At 40.8% G+C, this 23,456-nt stretch overlaps 1 protein-coding gene across 2 annotated transcripts in view; it reads right to left on the reverse strand.

The window, feature by feature from the left end:
* The window catches only part of DIP2C (disco interacting protein 2 homolog C), a 145,778-nt gene that overhangs the window by 116,585 nt on the left and 5,737 nt on the right, over window positions 1-23,456 (reverse strand). For both annotated transcript variants that reach the window (XM_017728922.1, XM_008629661.2), the window contains exon 3: window positions 16,702-16,812. In XM_017728922.1, the coding sequence (XP_017584411.1) occupies window positions 16,702-16,812 (111 nt within the window). The remainder of the gene's footprint in view (window positions 1-16,701; window positions 16,813-23,456) is intronic.

Here is a 23,456-nt window from a genome sequence, read left to right on the forward strand (position 1 = left end):
TTGGGTGCATAATTTAGCTATTTCCATTTGTGAAGCAGGAGCACAGTGAATCAGGTCTAATCCAGAGTGATCCCACTTCAGCTGCTGCTGAATCTGCTTGAAGACCACCCCCACAGGCTGGGTTGGCAGCACGCAGTCATTATCCTACTCCTGTATGGATGTGGTGGCAGCTCTGAATGGGCAGTGTGACCCAAGAAAAGCAACAGGAAACAGAAGAGCATATATATATACATATATATATATATATATCTCCTTATTTAAAGAAGCATTGGTTGAATCACACCTCTGTAACAATCTGGAAGGATGATTAGAAGCATTAGATGATAAGCGCTGCAGTGTCTTATTTCCAATAATGGTGTTTCCTATCTTCAGCCAGGGTTTAAGCACCTCTCACTAGAAGTACAACAAGGAAGAGTAAGAAAAATAACATTACCAGCTGCTTCTGTGAGTCACTTTCTTTTGTTTTAAATCATGAAGAGGATGAGCATAGCAGCAAAGCAAAGCAAGAAAAGTAACAGCAAAGCTGGAAAACCATTCTCAAAAGATGAAAGAGTCGTGCTGCCGATGGACCAAAATGAAGGAAGACCAATGTTATCATCAACCCAGAGAATAATTTCCCTCCTGTCATTATTTTAAAGCAGAAAGTTTTCTTGTAATTAATTATAATTAAAAACTGATGAAAAGTTTATGTGAAAACTATAAGAAAATTTATGTGAAAAGTATCAGGCTCTGAAAATAAACAATCTAAGACTTTACCTAACAGCATGACCCCAAGATAAATTCCTACCTGCTCATTTCACACCAATGTCAATAAGGTACACAGGACTGAACATGCTCCCTAATAGTTTCTTATCTGTTAAAGAGGGAAAATTCTTGATTTTCCTTCAAAGGACAGCAATTAGATATCTAGCAGTAAAAAAAAAGAAAAAAAAAAGCTTTCCTTTTAAAAAAGTTCAACCAACCAACACTCCACAGCAATTTTTGGAAAAAAGAATTTTTTGAAGAAAATAAATTTTGCTGATCAACACATGAGGAACTATTTGTATATTATTGTACATAGGATTGTTTTTTAACTTTGTCAGGAGGGAGAAGAAATTCTTCCAAAGTTTTTTAAAGGAGGACAGCTGACAGAAAATCATTAAAATGCTTAGTGACAGCTGGACACTGAATCATAACTTGTCAATTTTTGACTTCTTTTTTGATGGTGTTTTGATATAAGAAGGTAGACTCATCAGCTTAATTAAAAACACTCTGCAGGGTTTTAATTTTCAAACGAGTCCACAGGAGTCCAGGAATTGAACTGTTTTCTCAATAAGACACATTCTTGATATGTTTATTTGTAATGGGCTACCATGGAATAAACCACACTATAGACTGCTAAAAAAACCAAACCCAAAGCCTCACAGGAAAGCAAAAACAATGTCAAAGATAAGAAACTCTGAATAAACAAGAGGGAAGCTGACTGGGAAGAAGGAACATGCACACCTGCTCCCAGCCCAGCCTGCAAGTTCAAATATTTAGAAGGCATTACTCTATGGAGGCTACCAAAAAAACCCAGGACACGTGTCCAGAAAATGCTGAGGACAGATAGTCCAGAGATGGTCCAGGGAGCATCAACAAGAGTTTCCAGGGTTTTAGGGTGAGAAGAATAAAATGCAGCATAAACAGTCAAGCTTGGGTGAAAAACTTTTCACAATGTTCTCTCTCAGGAATAAAACTCTTGGCTAAACAAAGTGCCTTTATGCATATAAAGAATGGCTAAGGATTAGGTAAAGAATGAATAACTATATAATTAGGCATATAATGAATATATAGATTGTATGGTCTTCCTTTGGAACAAAAGCCTATTGGTGGGTTCTAAAAATGCTCTTAACCTGTCTGGACAGTCTTGTACAGAGTGGAACTTGGATAAGCTAATGAACAGCATTCAAGCCATTCGTGCCCAGAGACCAAGACCTAAAGTACAGAGAAATCAGAGAGGTGAGGGAAAGCCAGACTGATACTTCAGAATTACACTTGAGAACAACTCATGGCTTACAATATCCTGTAACCACAACAAGACAAAAACAGTAAGGAGGTTTGTTCCCAGCAAATACCAGCTTCAGATATACACGTTGCACACGCTTTGCTTTTCTCTAGGCTTAGCTCTGCATTTCTGATCTACGAGCCAACTTTCTTATGTAGCACAGGGAATGTTAACCAAAATGCAACTAACAATCTCTTCTTGTACTTTCATGCATCATGGATTTAAATCCAAGTTGAAATGTACGTTCTCCACCAGTGTCCCTGGTGATCTGCTTCTCATGAATTTGAACAGGAGTGTGGTAGCTCTTTCCCTTCACCTTGGTGAAAGATGGGCTGTGGTGTCCATCATTTTGTATGTAACTCACTGCTTCCTCAAATCTGTCCCTAACAGCTACTGAAAAAATACGAGGAGACTTGCCATAGGAATTTATACAATAGTAGCTGGATGCTCCTTGTTCTTTAAAGAAAGGAAGCCACATTTTCGATGCTCATTGGGACAAAGTGCGAAGATGTATCCAAGTTCCTTTGCGACAGGAAACTGCTATCCCCCCCGAATCCCATCATCACAAAGCAGTTTGTATTCTCCACATATCACACACAGTATCATCAGGAACATCATATTAGAATTTCAAACCATCTCGGGTAGGGTGATGCCCCTGTCTTGCAGGTCTGACAAAAGTGTCTGAATTCCTTCTCAATCTATCCTAGCATGCTCAGACTAACTAAATTCATCATACTGTGATTGAGTATTGCTATAAAACACAGATTTCTCATTAATTTTTCCTGAAAAAAATTGTTCAAGTATGAAAACTTAGTCCAAAAACAACACACAAAAAAAAAGCCCACAAAAAGAACACTTCTCTGTATTTCCTTATAAGGTTGCTTGCTGTAATTTCTCACCTACTATAAACTTCTGATACAGTTTCAAACACAAATATACCTTGATGTAATTGCACTCAAGTCTTCTGAGAAAGTCCTGTATCTAAGTGGAAAAAACACACTTTTAGGTGAAATATTCTTTCATGCAACATTCTAACTACACAGTTACAGCTGATTAAACTACTCCAGATCCTGACCCTTCAAAGCTCTCCTGTAGGTAAAAAATCATTTTACTCTTCCCACCTGGCTTTTCCACAAGAATGTCTTAACAGAAAATCTAGAACACAGAGTAAAATATCATCACCTCTGTCTACAGTAGTAGGAACTAACGCACAGTGACTTATCTGCTGTTGTCTTCCACTGTTTTAGCTTGGCCAGCCACACATTGAATCCAATTTGTGTGTTTGTACTCAAAGAATCAATAAATGGGAAATGCTTGGGAAAACTCACTGTTCAACTTGTGCTTCCTGCTTAACACCAATCAACCTGGTGTTCAGCATTCAACCTGACGTATTTCTTATAGGCTGTAAACTGCAGACAAAAGAGCTCTGTCCCCAGTCTTTTCCCTGTTGTATTCAAGCGTTTTTACTTGTTTATTCTCTCCCTTTACTTTCTGTGACAGGATAGAAAGGGCAAGCATACTTTTGGGAGTGAAGTCAGTAAGTGAAATGGAAAGGAAGTGGAACTGTAAAAACAAGCAGTTGGTAAAGAGAAAGTTTCCTTTCAAAGAACTAATGATCTGTTATTATGCAAGAGATGAGGTCTCAAAACAAAGGGGAGAGAAATTAAAACTGGCACAGAGAATGCGGGTCCGCAAGCTCAGGCTCCCAGAGTGATGATGACCTATGGCTTTGGCCAATGAGCTCCATAACCAGAAACTCTCATCTATTGCAAATTCCTCATGCCATCAGCAGGATGAATTGCCCAGCTTTCCTGGGAGGTGCTCTGCTTAGTGCAGTCACTCTTCATCTGGTTTATCTCATAACTTGGCACAATGGTGTGCTCCTGACTTAACTGGAAAGGCTTAGGAAAAAAGCCAAACCCACTAAAACAGACATTACTACACAGCACCAGCTTAATATGGACACCTTTCTCAAAAGGGGTGACTAGATGTCAGAAGATGTTTGGGAGATAGCTGTATTAACTGCTGATAGGTGGGCAGTGGTCAAAGGTCAAATAGTAATGCCCAGAAATACAGAAATAAATACTGTTAATTTCAGACTCCTGATATTTTTGACTCCTTGTTCAAAGTGTTCTTGAACCATTTATTCCATATGTTGTCGATGACCCGAAATCTTTTTTGGGTGACGCCATGAAGATTTTTTGCCTTTTCTTTTATACCCCTGTTATACCTTTTTACAACTTCTGTATTCTTAGTGCTTTTTCCCTACCTACATTCTTGGACTTGTTTGTCAAGCTAAGAGACTAAACATCTTAGAAGCTTCGTAGTTAGGGATCAGTGTGCCCCAGACCCCAAGGTTCTCTCCAGAACATATTCTGTAAACCAAGCTAGAACCATCCAGGGGAAGGTTCCTTGGGGAGGGGGGCTCACTTGAGCCTCTCATTGGGGAATCTTTGATAGATATGCTAATTAGTAAAACCTATAATATTATACCCGATCTTTTGAGGCATATTGGGCGGGGTGCATCTCGATGCATATAACCTGGACATGTGCACCTAAGGATCCTTAAAATAAATACCAAAGTAAAATCCCTTTTCCTCTTCTAACCATGTATGACTCTTGATTTTAAGACCAGGATAAGGCATCACGGGCAGAACACTACAAATTTTTATTTAGTCAGAAGTTGAGCTGGGTGGTTTTAACTGGCTCTGGGATAATATAAATCTCTTTGGAACTTTTCATGATGCTTTTTTTGGGGAACATATTTTCTCTCATTCTTGCACAAATATATGCATACTTAGAACAAGTGGTGACTTCCCTCTATGACAAGCTGCACTCTCCTAGTCATTTCCTTTGGGGAAGACAGTATGTATGATCCTTCTGGGCTCAGCTGTCTCCACAAGCAAATCAGTCTTCCTTTCCTGAAGCAAAAACCAATTGTTGTGTGATGAACAAGGTCAGCCATTTCCTGCTCCACATATGGAGCCCTGCTGCAGTATCTCGTGTTTCTCTACAGCTGCTAGAAGAGCACTCTTCCAAAGAGTGCATCCTTGTTTGGCACCAAGCATAATCCTGACTCACCCTACCCCTTACACCCCATGAACAGGGATGCCCATCCCTTACTTGGGCCAGAGAGAGTGTCCTTTAAAGCCCTGAACTGGAACTGAGATATTTGAAATATGCTGCAAATTCCTAGTCCTCCTACAGACCTTTGTAGATTTTAGCAGAATGAACTTGCTCCTTTTTCTTCAGATCTTCTTTTTTAAAAGAACAAAAACCTATTCAACAAATTACAGTTGCATTCTTCCTCGAGGTGGAGGGGTGGTTACTTTTTTTCCCCCTATATAAGTTTAACATGCCTCAGCAGCTTCCTTTATTCAACATTAGCTGCATTTTCTCCATAGGTATGTCAAACACTCAAAATACTGTAAGCAAAGCAGTACCTTGTCACAGATCAGGGATCTGGGTATGAGTTCTGCATGGATCAGAGAACATGGTGCTCCTCCCACGGCAAGCAACAGCTTCATTAAAAAATTCCACATCATAAAACTTTTCCTCACAGCCCTTCCATAAAATGCCTCAGCACACAAAAGAAAAACATTATCTTCTTTTGTACTTAAATCAGATCTTGCAGTTGTGTGTCAAGTAGTTCTCCTGTATCTCATTTGCCACGCAGCCCTGTCTCTTTTTAAGACAAGAAATTAGACTGGCTGTAGACGGGAGTTGTGCACTGCTAGAATCGAGACTGTACAATCTGCTCCTGCCTCTGTTTATGACAAAATATATTCCTTCTGCTGGTTTTGCTCACGTTTTCAGTTTTGCTGGAATTATAAAGCCTTCATATGCAATCACCAGCTGTTTAAGAAACACAAATATGAAAAAAAAGCTGTTGACTAATTTTTTCTGTACAGATGCCGAATTACCTAACAGAGTCCCTACCATCTTCTGCAGCCTGGTTTGCCTGTTGTGAAGTAATGGTACTAGTACCACCCCTCCTTTCAGAGGACTTACCCCTGGAAGAATAAAACTGCCTGGAGACAAACCTAGTTGTGGTCTGAATTCATCCATCTCTTCTGTTTCTTCATTTTGGTTCATGTAATTCCTCTCATTCTTCTCCCCTGAGCTCTTTTGTCATCTTCTTTTTTTTTGTGTTTTGAGCTAGCCATTGGAAACAATCTTTATTCCTTTGCATTAGTAGCCAATTCCTGGTAACATGATGGATGACACAACTGGGAGTAAGACAGGCCTAAGGACTGAGAAGGTTCAGACTCCTTGCTTGTTACAGGATAGTCCTCAAACACAACTAACTCACTCAGAGAATGGCAGATTATTAAGATCAAGAAGGCCGATGCTCTGCTCTAATGAGTTGAGAATGCCAAAGGATTTTTAATTAGAGGTTATTTATGTACATATAATACATAGTTATGTCTTATTTATATTGCAGTAGAGGATCAGCCCTGAAGTCAGACATTTAACAAATAAGTAAAACCACAAATAAATCTCTGTCATAGGGAAGCAAGCATCTGGGATGGCAACAAGGAAAACAGCTGGAAGAACAGACAGAAGAGGCAATGGGAGCAAGGGCATTTTCTGCTGCATCAACACAGAGTGCAACAGAATAATCAAAACACTTTCTAGTTATTACAGGGAGACAGCTGATATTTTAGGAAAATAGCATTATCAAAGGTGGATTTTGGCTGAAAATTCTGGATAAGACAATGCTAAGTATAGGAATTGTATGCTAAGTAATTATACAGGGAGAAGGTTGGTAATTGCAGTCTTACAGGAAACCAGTAGTTGAAAGCACGAAAGTTGCTTATGAGTTTAATCAGACCTTTGTTAGAGCTACCATGGAAACAAAGGATACACTGAGAATTCATTTCCTAATAAGTGGCTTGTAAATACTCTGAATAGAGATAACTTGGTAGCTACATTTATTGGAAATGCAATCAGGACATACTAAATAGGGTGAAACATGGTAAATGTGGTATCATCAGAACAGATTACAGTTGGGTTTTGTCTTTTAGTTGTCCTGGGTTGACAGCACTGAGTTATTTTCAGGCAGATACGGGGCAAGTGATTTCATAAAATTTGCTGTGTTCACCCAACACAGATCAGTCCCTGGGAAATCATCTCACCCCTGGGAATGTGAAAGTGAGTCCATATAATAACAGATCTTTGCTGTGGGTGATGCTATAATGAAGCAGTCTCAGAACACTTTCACAATCTCTCTGGGTTTTAAGATAGGAAAGCACACGGCCCAAACAGTGTGACACCTAATTTCTCTCCATCTGGAAGCAGGTGTGCTATTAATTCTGAAATATGGCATTCACAACAGTCAACACACGACTGAAAGCAAGAACAGCTGCTCTAAGATGACTCTCATCTATAGGAGGGCTGTGGAGGTTACTAGCAGAAATAAACCATTGCTTACCTTTCAAAAAACAACTTATGTGTGCAAGTTTCAGTCTTTGGGATGTTTAAGCTATATATACTAGGCCTCTGGCTTTACTGGGAACTGGGGATGCATGGATATGCAGGGGAAAATTCTGCTTTCATGAATTTTGGGGCTGAATTTTGTTAATCTGTACCATTTTTGGCATTGAAAAGTCAGTGGTTTAGAAAAGATGTGCACTCCCATAAATGTGCCACTGGAAAAGACTTGGCTTTTCAAGGATGCTGCAGCCAACAACTCCCACTGGTGCAGGAAGCTCTGTGCACTCCGCAAAGGGCTGTGCCATCCTTCAGCCAATGCTGAGCACCTCCTGAGCATTTTCTGTCCCCACCTGCTGCACACATGCACAAACCAGATGCTTGGTATGTTTTCATGTGGTCAGAAAGCTTAACTCTAAAGGAGAGAAGTATGGCTGTCATCTTCCACTTTGGCTGGCATGGCAGTAATCCATAATTCTGAGTGGAAGGAAGGGAGGAGCTCAACACGTGGCTGGGAAAGCTGTATGGGCAGGCTGTGAGACACAGAGCTTACATGCTGGAAACAGAGGACACCAAAACAGCAGACTGAACTCTCTATGACTTCACTGCTGGTTTTGCTGAAAGGCATAGTTTTTGCTTTAATTTGGATTCTTCAGGTATTATAATAAAGTTAATTTTAAAATGTTTTTCTCAAAACTCTGAGTTTTTAAATTATATTAACTCTACCCAGAAGTGAAATAAAACCCCAACATGCAGGTCTCCCACTAATAATTTCCATCCCTCCATTTACTTATTGTCCCATTTGTAATGCAATCTGGAAGTCAGCTTCACACAGTGATCTCATCTCAGGTCCCCTTACTATGCAATCTGAACTAAACTAACTTTATATTTGTTTCTCTCCAGAGATCTTCTAAGAATGTTCCTCAAGAGTTCTACACTTATCCTCACAAACTTTTTCTCCTGGGTCAAAAGCAAGGATGTGGTCATACAAATTACATATTTGCCAGAGTTTTTCTTCAACTTTTTTTTTTCCCCCTGATTGAGTTGTAGCTTGAAATTAACTTTGTAAGCAAGCTAAATCAGACAGGAGATTAATTAATTTCTGAATAAGTCTGTTTACAGCCAGGTTAATGACTTCAAATTAACTCTTACAAGTAACCCTCACCCACCTCAAGGGTTAAAATATTAATCGTTTTACGACAAGCCACATGAATACTTCTATGCAGTCCCATCCTAATAGATAGCACATTAATCGCATTTTTCTTTCTCTTTATTCTTTGGAGAAATGCTAAATGATGATGGTTCAGTAAAAATGATGTCTCAGATCTTCCCATTCCATCCTTTACCACGCACAACTCACATAGTTTCATAGTGTAATTCTTTTTTGTCAGTTCTGGCAGGATTGCAGAGCAAGATCTTGAATGTCCTCTCAAAACCACAAAATATAAGCTACCCGTATATTTTCAAATCACCATGAGGTAAGCTGTAAAGACACAAAATGTCACCTACCTTTGTTAGGGCTCATACACACACCTACCTCATGGTAAATGAGAACGAATACATGGCTAGAGCAGAGCAGCTCAGCTACCAAAGGTCTGGTGCCAGCATCTCAAGGATCTGGGTCTACAGGGAATATTCTTTCATTCCCAGCTACCTTATTTCAAATAACCCTCAAATCTGGCCTGGGATGATTTGTTCTGAAGCTTAACAATCTCGTGCTCAGTATAAGTTGTTCTGTCTTTTCCCCTTTGAACACCAGTGTGGGAATAGTGGCTCAGGAATTTGATCTGTGAGAGCTGTAGTTAGGGTGCCTTTGTTTTGGCAGTACCTCCAAGTATCTCCTACATTAAGATGTCTTTTAAAAGAAGTGCTGAGTGCACTTGGAAAATGGGCTGCTCCCTGCAGTGCTGGGATCTCTGGGGCAGGGGCTGACAGCTCTCCAAGTGTACCAGACCAATTTTTTCTTTCTCATCTCCACAACCTAAATGTACGGGAAAAAAAATCAGCAGAAGAGTGTGAGAAGGGAGGTACTCTCCCAGCTGGGAGTGCAGGTACCACAACCACCCTAGAGGCCGTACCCTTCCTCCATGCTACCAGCTGAGATGTTGATTCCACAAATGGTATTTCTCCAAACACTCCACTTCTCAGCTCCCAGCTCTGTGCTCACCCACTGCTGTGCGTTTTAAAACCTGCCCACTGAGTCCATGCAGTGCATATGCTCCCATTTGCTGGTCTTTCCTCTAGGACACCATGAACCCCCAGCCACAGAGGCAGCACCATTTCACTTACACTTCTACTTCCCATATCATTGCTGACATCTGGAAAACTCAGTTTTTAGAGCTTATTGGTCTCATTTTTCTTAAGGATTATACTGCTCCAGGCAGTGCTCCGGTCATCTTCAAGGCCTATGACAAAGCTAATGAGAAACAAGAGACTTAAAAACCTTGGCCCAACCCATTTGTCCCATCCTTATCTCATCAGAGGAGAATTCTGGTGCAGTAGAAATCTTAGAGACGCTATCCCATTCCTAACACACACATGTACCTTTGAACATATTACACCACATTCCCTATCAATTAATGTTGCCTTTTTTTTAGTTTTTAATTTTTATTGGTACACATTTTTTGTGTTATACCTCCTGGTTTTAGGTGGGGTTTTTTCCTGACAAGTGTGGAAACAGTAAAAGCCAGGTCCTGGCACACGAGAAGGTGCTCTGGTTTTCCGCATCGGGACAGAGAACTCAGGCTTCTTGCTTTGGCCTGATCTAAAGGCCACATGGTGTCCTTTTGGAAAAATGAAGTTGGAAAGGACCTGATGTTTCAGTTCCTTGTGTGTTGAACACCCAGCTGAGGGAAGATAACATACTTTTTCTCTGGAAAGGTGCTGAAGGTGCCTGAGGGAGAGTTTCTGAGCCCCACAAACCATGACCAGCTGGGAAACAAAGAACTGTGGGACATTTATTGTGACCAAGAAAACCATTTCTTATCCCAAGGACCTGCCCAGTTGCCCATGGGCTCTGTCACCTGGCAGGGCCCCAGCAGCTGCTGCTGTACTGCACTGCAGCCTTTACGTGGCAGCAGAGCCCAGCTCAGCTCCAGCCACCACAACGGCAGCCACCGGCAAGAGGCCAAGCTACAGCAGGACGGTCACTACAGGGCTACACTGTGGAGGGGCTACAGCTCACTGTTTTATGCTCCAAATCAGTTAAGACCATTCTTCCAAAAGCAAGACAGCTGATATGATGGCATTTTAAATAATGGTGGCAGAAACTTCAGGTCCTCCTATGAGGGATTTCAGTGTTAGCAAGAGCAGAATGCAGCCACTGCTACCAGTGAGCAAACAGGTCCCTAGTGACTGCATGGAGGGACAACAGCCTCCGAAAATCTCAGTCTTCAACTGAGTAAGCTCATTCAGACAGCATGGCAAGAGTGTGAAAGCTCGGCTATTCAGATTACTCACTTGCCTACTCCACCACATTATTCCTATCTCCTTATCTCAACATACCATTCCAAATCCATGGATCTGCAGCTTCCAAAAGTACCCAAGAAATCTAGTTTCTAAATGGCACTAAGGAAACAAAAGCTGTATGGCCAACTGCAGCTCCGTCTACATACCATTATTAACTCATACCCCAGTCTGTGCCTGACTTTGCAGTCCCCTCAGCAGACCAAGCCCAGTGCTGACATCTATTCTGCATGCAGAGCCACAAGTGCTGTGCACGCCAGCTTTCCTCTGACTGAGCTTTCCTGCCTGAAAACCCACCAGGCCAGAAAAGCCTCTTGGCAAAAGTTACTGATCCAGCCTACAGCACCATTTGGCTTCAGTGTCATCTTGAGCCCCCAGACAATGTTAGAGTACAAGCACTGGATAAGGAATGGCAGTTGCTAAGAGAAAAACATTGCCATGATCTACACTTGGCAAACCTTTCCAAATATTGTTTCTAAGTGAGTAAATACTAAGAGATTTTTTAATTCAGTAGTAAACAAATCAAAGAATGCTTTTGGATTAATATCAGCTAAACTATTTGCCACATTTTTATAAAGTAAGTAATATAGCTTAACCCTGCACTAATTCAGTTACTACACTTTATAGCATTATCTGTTTCTTTAGACATCTGAAAAATGATCAAACCTGACATTTTGAAACATAGTGGTTTCAGGCTCCCTTCCCGTATAAAAATAAGCAGCCAGGAAATTTTAAACCTTTTTGGTTTTAAAGAATTAGAGCAAATTTCCAATGTAGGCTGAATTGTAAAATCGAATTATCTTGAAACAAAAAATTACCAGGAACATTTAGGGGAAAAAATAGTGTCCACAAACTCAAGTGTCAATTTTATTTAAAACATAAAATCATAGAACCCAGGCTTTCAAAATTACAGTGCTGAAAAAATCAGTTACAACATTAATGAAATAATAATAATAAAAAAGATTGAAGTAAGAAAATAGGTAGGGATTAAAAATGTCACAGTATGACATTTTGCATAATACAAGAAAATAAGTTGAAGGTGATATTAGTGGCAGCAATGATTTTGAGTCTCCAAAGAGAGTTTGTTAAACAATCTTTGCTGACATCTAAATCCATGTAAAAAGCAAAGGCATGGAAGGAGAACTGGATGACTCTCAGAATCTTAGACTTCCAATTAGGAAAACCTTACCAAGAAGAGACAGAAAAGGATTTTGATCAGAGTTGGAATGGGAGATCTATTTGCAGATGTTAATTGAAATAAACTGTGCAAAAACACTAAGGAAGGGAAATGTTTTCCTAGATGTGAATTCCTTATTGGTTAAAGAGTGTGCATTCATTTTGTTTTGGGCTTTTTCCAAGTAGATGTGCCAAGTATGATAACAAACACTCAAAATGGGTAACAGCTAGGATCTAACAATCACAATGTGATCAGAGCAGAGATGCTGAAGTATTAAGCACAGCAAATCAACAAGCGAAACAAAGACTTCTACCTGAAGCAAATCTGAATCCGAAAGCAAGATAACCAAAATGAAATCTGACTTGCAAGTTTGCAACCTACAGAAAGAAACAGACTTCTGATCTCACAGGGGCAATACATAGAATGGGAGAACACAGGACAGGGTAGGAACATTGCACTGTATCGTAGCAAATCTCCTCTGAAAGTAAATTTGGAGAGGATTCTGATAACTTTTCAAAATTAAAATGTGTATTTACATTTACTTTCACTGGCATTTTCTACATTTGGTTTTCTTTTGAGGGAGTGAAGATGCAGGAGTTGTTCAAACCAATTTGCTGGAAAGCTCAGTGACTTGCTGAGGGGTCATGCTATACAGCAACCAAGCTCGGAATTCAAAACTTTGCCAGAAATCCCCAAAATACTGTCAAGCTTTTCAGTTTTAACACCGAGGACATTTTCAGAGCAACAAGAAAGATCTGAATTTACAGTATAGTCCTTACTCTGCTAAAGTAAAACTCCTGCCCTAATAACAGCCCTTTACACTGAATTCCTTACTTCTCAGCAACAAAGTTTACATCTTTATTATTTATATATATGTATATATGTAATTGCAACTCGCCCCATCCCTAAGACAGGACCTTATGTACCCTTTCACTGCACAAATGCCTTCCTTTTAAGGCAGCAGGCAGTGACTGAAACCCAGGGGCAGCAGCACCAACTCAGAGAGCACTCTTGGGGTCTCAGAAGAGGCACACAGTGAAGATACGCATAATGTCTCCTTTTGCCCATCCCCAAATTGACTCGACATCTTAGCTTACAAATGGCAAGCACAGCTCAAGCAGATGACTTTTGACTCACAGTCAAATGCACATGTTTCTAACAGAACTGCTCTGGCGAGTCACAGCTTGGAGATTTGAGGACCATGTGTTGCACACCCACAAATTAGACAAGTTCAGGAATAGTATTTTTTTACCTATTTAAAAGCACTGGGTAAAAATCAGACCATTTATAGTGTAATGTTGGAGAAGCTTCTAGGAGCTTATATATCAAGGAATTATTATGCAGATACCACAACCATTATTCAACAAAAAATTGGCAGCATCTTCAGTATGAACCCGGGGTTTCTGAGGGGAGGAGGGAGTTTTAAAAATTTATCAGAATGGTCTGGACACACATGAACTTTCTCTGCCACATTCAGCATTTAATTTTCCTTTAAATGGGACTGGCAAGCTCTTTGACTAATGGAATGAACCAGAGATATGTTACAAAAGGTTTAATAAGGAGTTCTCTACAATTTTCCAGTTGTGTCAGCACAATGAGTCTGACTGCATCCAGCAAGAGGCATCTCTCAAACACAATTCAGAGCTTCCACAGCCAAATTTACTTTCCTCGAGACCATCCATAACCATCAGGCCCTAGCTTCTGACTCTCAGATCACCAGGATCTCTCTGCCACAGAGGTTGATGGGTGCTGCTGTCTATGGCTCCCTTATTCTGCAGATGGAAGAGGCAGCACCAGGTGAACCAGTCCATGGCCTCAGGCTGCTATCTGAGAAGGATGCTCATACTGCAGCAGCCCCTGAAGCAGTTCAAACAACAGCTGAGCACACCTACCCTTCATCCTGTTAAGGTGTAGTGCATGCAGTTTTCACCTTCAAAGGTAAGAGTAAAGAAGTTTCAGAGCTCACTTTTCCTTTATGGAATCACAGAATTGTTAATGTTGGAAAAGATAACATTATCAAGACCAACCATTAAGCCAGCACCACCGTGTTCACTACTAAACCACATCCCTAAGTGCCACATCCACATGCCTTTTGAACATTTTCAGGGATGGTCATTCCACCTCTTCCCTGGGCAGCCTGTTTCAATGGTTGACAACTCTTTTGGTGAAGAATTCTTTTCCTAATATCCAATCTAAACCTCCCCAGGCACAGCTTGAGGCCATTTTCTCTTGTCCTGTCTCTTGTTACTTGTGAAGAGAAGCTGAACCTCATCTGTCTCCAGTTTCCTTTCAGAGAGTTGTACAGAGTGATAAGGTTTCCCCAGAGCCTCCTTTTCTCCAGGGTAAACACCTCCAGATCCCTCAGCTGCTCCTCACAAGACTTGTGCTCCAGACCCTTTGCCAGTTTCACTGCCCTTTTCTGGACATGCTCCAGCACCTCAATGTCTTTCTTGTTGTGAGAAGCCATTATAAACCAGTTTTAAACCAATCACTTCCTTCAGTTTGTGTTATATCTGGAGCAGTATCACGAAGAAAGTTGGATCCCATTCACTTGGAAATGAGTTTTTACCCTTCTGTTCAGCTCTGAAATTAATTTTATCTTCCTTTAATCAGTGCTTCTATTTAGGGCATAATGATGTTCCCAACTTGCTATACTGCAAATTAAATATTTTCTTATAGTATTACCAAACTGGAATCAGTACAGTAAAATTCAGCTGTGCCACAGAACCATAGACTGGAGTAGGTCAGCAGGAGCCTCTGGAGACCATCCAGTCCAACTCCCTGCTCTAGGCAGGGTCATCTACAGCACACTGCTTGGGACCACATCCAATGAGGTTTTGAATAGCTCCAAGAATGGAGTCACCAAAACTTCTCTCAGCGACCTGCGCCGGTGCTTGACCTCTCTTAGAGAAAAAAAAAAAGCTTTTTCTTATACTTAAATCAAATGCTTCATATTTTGGTTCTGCCAACTGTCTCTTGTCTGACTCCAGCTTCTTTAATTCCCCCATCACGTAGCTTATACACAGGGATAAGATCCCCTTGAGCTTTCTCCAGGCTGTACAACCCCAGCTCTCTCAGCCTCTCCTCACATATCACAGGATCTATTTCTTAATCATCTGTGGTCTTTTGCTGGACTCATTCCAGTACATCCATATCCCTCTTGTACTGGGGAGCCCAGCACCGGACTCAGCACTCCCAGTGTGCCTCACCAGTGCTGAGCAGAGGGAAGGATCACCTGCCCTGACCTGCTGGCAGCATTCCTCTGAGTGCAGCCCAGGAGGCTCTTGGCCTTCTTTGCCATAAGAGCACCTTCCTAGCTCACGTCCACCACAACTTTGCTGCCAAGCTGCTTTCCAGCAACCTGTCAAAGTACAAGGGGTTATTCCTTCCCAGGCACTAGACTTTGCACTTTCCTTTGTCAAACTTGACTAGATTCCTGTTTGCCCACTCCTCCAGCCTGCCCAGATCCCTCTAAATGCTATTACACCCGTGTGGTATATCGACCACTCCTTCCAATTTGGTATCATCTGCCAGTGTGTGTCTCACCAGCAAGGTCACTAATGAAGCTATTAAGGGGTACTGGAGCCAGTATTCACTCCCTACAGTACCCATTAGAGGCTGGTGTCCAGCTGGACTTTGTACCACTCATTCCAACTCTCTGAGCTCAATATTTCAGCCAATTTTCAGACTACTTTGCTGTCTACTTATCTAAACCATATTTCACCAGTTTGTCAAGGATATTATGAGAGACACTGTCAAAAGCTTCACTAAAGTCAAAGCATACAACATCCACTGCTCTTCCCTCAACTTCCAGGGCAGTCATCTCATTGTAGAAGGTTATTGGGCAGATCAAGAATTGACCAGCCTACTAAGAGCACTTTGTAAATCCATACTGTCTACTCCCAATCACTGCCTTGTCCATATATTTTAAAAGAGCTTCCAGCTTTATTTGCTCCACCACCTGCTCAAGAGATTGAGAAGAGTCTGGCTGGCCTGTAGTTTTCCAGATGCTATGTCCTGCTATTCCTGAAGACAGAAATGAACCTTGCTTTCTCTCAGCCTGCAGAAACCTCCTCTGACTGACAGACAATCACATTGGTCAGTGATCCACCCCCATCACGTCCCATGGACTTCTATTTGTTCAGTTTGTTCAAATATTCCCCATCCTGATTCTCCTTCACAGAGGGTAGGTTGTCATTGTTCAAGACTTTCCCATTGGTCTCAGATGCCTTGATTCCAGAACTCAGATATCATCAGTACAGACCAAGGCAAAGGATACATTAATTATCTTTGCCTTTTCCATGCCCTTTGTCACCCTGCCCCATTCAGCATGTTTTCCCTACTCTTTCCTCTTTTACTAATGTGCCTGTAGAAGGCCTTTTAGCGGCCCTTCACACTCACAGCCAGATCCAGTTCCAGATATATCTTGGCTTTGTAGCTCCACCCCTTCACGCTTGGACAGTGTCTCTGTGTTCATACAATGAATGTTTCCCATATATAGCTACATGAGTTTACAACAAACTTCTTTTTAGAAAAGCGAGGAACAGAATGAGACATTTCAAATTTTCATTCCAGTTCCGGGGTCTTCAGTTCCACTCACCCGATCTGTAGCGCTCATCCCGTGACCCTGAGGACCTGCGACGGTGATACCGAGAGGAAGAGGATGGAGTGACAGGAGTTCGACGTTCTTGTGGTAACGCCTGGTCCACCCCTGCATCAATGAAAAAACACCAAACAGCTCATTCTGATTGCGTTTTGGAAGGCTTATAGTGAGGAGGAGTTCAGCATACACGACGAGTAGAAAATGAACATTCAGTGCCTAAAGCGCATCGTGTCAATTGGTTACACTCTACTTGCCTCTGGTCAGCTTTTCTGATGTGGTTATTTTCCTGGTTGTCTCTAAAAAACCTTTTTTCCAGGGTCATGGACAACATAGAAAGAGCAAACAGACAGTAAGCTTGGCATTTTTTATTTCCACAAACAGATGACTTTTCATAAAGTAGTATTTAGGAAATATTTTAATGAGCTAATAAAGGCAGACACCATTGCAGTGGATAGTGAAACTTTCCTGCAAATTGGCTCCTAGGAAAACTTAGTATGTATCATCTAAAACTTCATCAGGTTGGATGGTGTCAGCTGGTGACAACACAATACTAACCTGTGGAAACTAGTTCCTGTGGGAAGGGAGCTATAGTAATATGTACAGTCATTTTTAGCCACCAATGGTCAGAAAGTAAACAGTAACTGCACCAAACCAGGCTGAAACTAGTAATCTGTTCCAGCAAAACAACAAAAATAGCCTTGTAAACCTGCAGCATTTGAGTATGCTGAGCCTAAACGTCCAGTATTTTAAGATTCAAACCTTTTATTAATCCCTTTCCCATAGCGAATTTGCTTTTTTTTTCCAATAGTATTTACTTGAAAGCTTCTTAAACTACAGTAGCAATATAACAGCAGCATCATACATAAACACTTCTAGAAACTGATGTTCCTCGACAGCTTCCGGAGAAGAGTGAAGGCAATGACTTAAGCAGGAAAGTTCAAGCAAACAATAGGAAAAGAAAGCAAACCTGCATCTGTAATAGTGGGATGATATGGTGCCCTGCTCTCTTCCAGAGAAGAACCTGAGCAGACAAGCCCAGCAGATGCGCTCAGCTTTGAGCTAACAAAGCACAGAGCCTTGGATGAGTTATGCATGGGGTAAAGAACCAGGAGTACCTGACAAAATTAAATTGATTCTTTCCTACGATTTTTTGCCTTTAAGAAGTAGTTACACAGTATGCTCAACTGTAAAAACAGAAGAAAAACTGGTCCCTTGCACTTAGGGCTCAAATGTAGGACTAATAACTTGAAATTGGATTCAACAAAACAATGCATGGAAATTTGCTTGTATTTTTCAATTAAAACATAATGTACAAACTCTCCACTACTATTTCTGAATGGTTCAATGCCAGCTTATTGGGGAGGGCTAAGAGTTTACATTTGTGGAAACAAGAATTTTTCTGTAGACAAGAGACCAACCGAAAATCCTGTGATTGCTTCAATCAGTCTCAGCTGGGTTTCAATGGACTTCTTAAAAAGCATCTTTTGAAAAAGGCTGGCATTGTATGCTTATTTCTTTGTGAAAATAAACTGCACTCTAAATCCAGCTTCTCTCTTAAATCTTTGGATTATCAGCGATGTCAAGTCTGCTTTGATTTTGTGGAGAAATGGCTGGCTGGCTAAAAAACATGCTTGGAGTGAAATCTCATAGGCGCCTAAAAGACAGACTGAATCCATAAATTTTCCTCTACTCAGATTGCGATTAATAATTCACACTCCTAAATCAAATAAAATGTCTTCATTTAACTCCTCTGTTTCCACACTATACTACTGTATAATTTCACTTGCTCTCACTTCCCTTTATATTCTTTAAGTCAGGTGAACCTGACTTCTGAATCACTGAAATAATCAAAAGGAGTACTTTCTCCTCACTTTTATATTCAGGATTTTTCCTTCTTTATTTGGTCACCCTGAAAATGAGCAATATACAGTTAATAATATAACTAATTTTGACTGAAATTTTTCCAAAAATTATGTTTCAATCTGTATGAGATGCTAAGCACCATTACTCATCTCAGTCCTTATCTACATCATCAGGAATGAAATAATTTCTGGAAATCACATATATTCACAAAAATCCTAAAAAAACGCACCCAAAAACTGACACTGTGTGACAGGGGTTTTGCTAAGAAAGCAGTTCCACATTTCCCCTGGCAAGTGACTTGTGTAGGGCAATGTCATGGGGAGAAAAACAAACAAAGATCATTGTGATGTTGCCACTGCAGTATAACATCATGATGACACCAAAAAAGGGGATTAACTGCATCTTCCAAACAACCAAACCACATGCAATAGGCTTTAGAAACATCGAGGGGAAATTAAATTGTGAGGAAAAGCATCCGTTTCAGAGGTGCACAACTGCTGTAGGAGGGAAATCTTCCAAGGAGGCCTGCAGGCCATTGGACAAAATACATTCAAACCTGTGGCTTCCTTCTCCTGGCTTAGTGACTGTGAGACACCTCAAGTGTCTCATTCCCTTTTCTGCAGCTGTGGGCAGTGCACAAACTTTATTTTCCAGGTGTAAAATAAACAGTGCACATAAGATAACATCAAACACTGACCCAGTCATAGCAGAAGACAGCAGGACACCCAACTGGCCAGGCAGCACTGCTGCCCACAGCACTCCCTGACACTGCCAAGGGCTCTTCCCTACTTCAGTTCACCATGGTGATTGTGTCTCTTGTCTAATCTTAAAACCGAGACACTTAAGGCAGTTTTAGTTCCTTCTCCTTTGTATACATGTGTTCGTTCTTTTAGGTAAGTCAGTTCTGACCCAATGGGCAACATGAAGTTTCTTCATACAGTCAGGAAAGAGGGACACCCAATTCATCATCCTGCACCAGTAGTCATTAAGTCATTATAGAAAACTAAAGAAGAATATCAGAATGTCTTATGAGGGGGATCATTTGATGGCTTTACTTCCCACTTGTCCATATATACAAAAACAGTGAATAAATCCCTACCCGAGTGTGGAGCAGGACATATGAACTTGGCTCACTGATAACACCAATTAAGATGAGGAAGTTAATTGTGTGCTACAATAGAGAAGCTCTCCATCAGCCACCTGTGGAGACGCCTCTTTGTATTATGCTCTTCTAAGGTGAAAAAACAAAGCACCGCCCCACTTTGGAGAGACAGCAAGTAATTGAATGACAGTTCTCTACTAAAGGGGCTGGAGCATGAATTAGCTGGGTTGCCTGGACTCACATCTTGGCTTCCTGTGCACGCGCTGGCTCCCATGGCACCAGCGATGGTGTGAGACAAAGGACACAATAGCAAGAACCTACACACTGCCATTCCTGAGCGATGGGTGGGAGGAAAAGCCATGCAGAATAATGAGTACCATGAAATCAGTGAAGTGTTGCCACAAATAACAAAGCAGTGTTAACAGGCGAATTGTTCACCTCCATGAAGGCTCCAGCAGTACAGTGCAGTAACAAGAATATATTTTTTTTCACTTCTGAACATAACTAAACCCAAAAAATGGATAGCTTTCACAGCCAGCACAAGGGTCCGTGAGTTAAGCACTAATGTTTGTTCAAGTGCAGCTTCGCCCAGATGCATTTGTGAATTGGCGGCTTGAGAATCCATACTTGGATCGATTCCTAAATTTAAGGAGGTGGCAAAGCAATGAATGGCTTTCCCAAAAGAAAAGACAGTGTCACGCCAGTGCCCTGTGCACAGACACATTCACAGTCACTGTCAAAGTGGCACAGTTCTTAATAATGCCATAGTCTACCCCAGTCTTGCAGCTGAAGCAGGACTTTTAACAGGTAAGCATGATTAGCACCAATGATTGACTCTTTCCAAGCCATGAAGAATTTCAGCAAAATATATATACCTGGAGCACAGTTATTTTATATGAGAGACTGAGAATTCAGTGCTTTATGGTCATCACATTACACACAGGCATCAGCAGGTGCACTGGAGCAAACAGATGTGTTCCTAATACAAATCAAAGCTCCTAATGTGGGATTCAGCTCGCAGATTATGACACCTGTATTTAGGTGTCTACAAGAAGGTGCTTAAGATAAGCTCCCATCATGAAAAACAGAGACCTAGACCAGAACTCAGGATTCTAAACAAAGGTGTCAGATTTCTTTGCAGATGTTGTGGACTATGATACCCAGCTTGACCAGAATGGCATTGTCCCCTTTAAGTCCTGTTTTACGTGTGCTCACTCTGTGCAGATGTCTCCAGTACCGTAGGGAGTCCTGAACAGTATCAGACACCCATCATCAGGCAACTCCATAAGTCCAGTGAAGCCTTGAGAGCTGTGCAAGCGGTCAGTGGAGGTATCTACTTTGGAATAAACTGAAAAGCTCTTTGGGTTTCATCAACTGAATTAACTATATCTCTTCACATAAGAATGGAAGCATAAATACAAGGTTCATAGGCAGACAATGCAGATGTATCAATCCACAAATCCTAATCTGCAAGCTGGATCTTGTCTTGACTGCATTTAGCTAAAAAATGCAAGATCCTCAGAAAAGTTATTTAAGCAATACCACTGCAAGCTGGATAGCTTTATTTCTAAGTGCATGGAAAGTACAAAACTGTCAGCTGGAAGCAGGTTTCACCTTTTTTTTTTTTTCTTCACCCTTGTTCCTCCTTTCTTTATTATTCCTTTTTGTAGCTAAATTGCAACTCTGTGTGCTGATAACGTGGCAATAGCTACACTGCCCTCTCTGACAGAGGACAATTGTTTCCTTAATGACAGCTGACAAGCTGCTTTGATGAATCTCTTACTCCTATGTCTGTGTCAAATTTTTGCATCTAAAAATATGTAAAAGCTGAAATGTCTAACTGACAAGAAATAGAAGGCATTCTTAGACACAGGCTATATTTATTGTTCTAAAACTAACTTACAATGTGTGCCCCCAGGAGAGAGAGCTGTAGGATAAACCAAACAACTCCAGGGCCAGTGGGAAGGAAGGCAAACAGTGCTTGCAGTGCAGTTTTAAAAAACAGTATTTACCTTCCCTTCACAGTATTTCCTGAGCTTCTATGCAAAGGGTGATGGCTCAGCTTTAAAAGCAAAGCCAGGTATGAACACACCATGTATTTTGTAAACAGGCTAAATGTCACACCATCCCCATGGAACTCGTTACTTAGCATGGCATTTCACTCTTATGATCAAATGTACAACTAAGTAATGAATTCACTGGATAAGCCAAGGGAGATTTAAAATGCAATACTTCTAACCAAAGGCATCCAGGAAAGTGGAGCCAGTTTTTTCTAGATAAATCTGGGAAAATGTTATTTCTGATTAGATTTGTTTAATTAAAAGTTTTTCCTTCACAGGTGAGCTTACTCTCAGTCCTGACTTAAAACAATGAACATACTTCAAATTGATCCTCTTTTCTTATAAAAATTTCAATTTTTTCAATTTTGCCTTCCAGCATTTCCTTGAAAGGTTTAGCTTTCAGTTCAAGCTTAGCATGGGTATCATGGGCTTCTTTTTTCTCTCCTTTATCCCAGTGATGGTGGACATCACATTACTGCTCCAGTGCACACGTGATGTTTGATTTCCATTTTTCTTTAGACAGTCCCACAGCTGCAGTGTACCATTTGAAGATTCTTTTTGGAGAATATGTAAAGGAAGACTACTTATTCACAAAGCAAATACATTCACCAAAGGGCTGGTCAACTCACACTGCAGACAAATACGGGCAGCACTGTGAATTCCAGCAGTTTCTCATTTTGAGCACCCAGCTCTTCAAACACCTCTATGGGCTCCACCTCCTCTGCTTCAGGACTGGTTAAGCTTTAAGGCCCTCCTCAGTGGTGTTTTTCCTTTCTACCATCTATCTTTCACCTCTGGCTGACACACCTTTCCTTACCCACTTGTCATATTTTAGACCAAGGAGGAAACACTTTCATGTTTCCTCCTATGCTCTTATGTTCTGCAGATGCTCTCCAGGAACATCAACAAGTATTTCCTTCGAAATCTTCAAATTCTTTGAAAAACACACCAAGTCTGATGTGTACTAAAAATATCCCTTCCCCAAAAAACATCACACCACGTGCTGAAATCACTACCTGCATTACTAACTGATTTCATTGCGTACTCATTTCTTCCCTTGCAACCACTTCTTTGCCTTACTAGTAGAGTGAAAAGTGAAGGAAGGTATTTTTTTTTGCTCTGTGTTTGAACAAGGTTTACTATTATGAAGTCTTGGTGCAGAATAGGAAATACAGATGCCATCAAAACCCAAAGAATGATAAAATGGTAACTGGACTCCCAGTCATGGTGGCAAAACCAAAACAATAACCACCATTCCTTAAGGGATGGCCTCAAGGGGTGCTTCTCAGAGGCTTTCAGTACCTTCTTTTTTATCCAAACTAAGCTCCGCAGGCATCCACCAATTCAAAACCAGACTCTTTTTTTAAACCCAAGACTTACTAAGCATTTGTCTGTGCATTATAGTTTCTCATCTGTGAAACATCTGTCACACTGTTTCAGGGATGTGCTCACGTGTTGTGCAATGCATATGCCTTTCAATGAGATCCACATTCTCAACACACTTTGAAATGCCCCATCATGGTTATCCCTTGGTAAGATCTTTGAGAATTAGGAAGGCAGATGTGATAAGAATACTTTTTAGTATTAATAAAATGAATACATGAGAGTATTTTTTCAGAATCAAATTTCCTTGCAATCTTTGCAATCCAAATAATGTTGCAATACAAATAATGTCTGTGGAAGGAAAATTGAAATTTTATTCACCAAGTTTACTTGGAGTGCCTTAA

Source organism: Corvus brachyrhynchos, unplaced genomic scaffold (assembly GCF_000691975.1).
Source record: "Corvus brachyrhynchos isolate BGI_N302 unplaced genomic scaffold, ASM69197v1 scaffold52, whole genome shotgun sequence".
NCBI classification, from domain to species: domain Eukaryota; kingdom Metazoa; phylum Chordata; class Aves; order Passeriformes; family Corvidae; genus Corvus; species Corvus brachyrhynchos.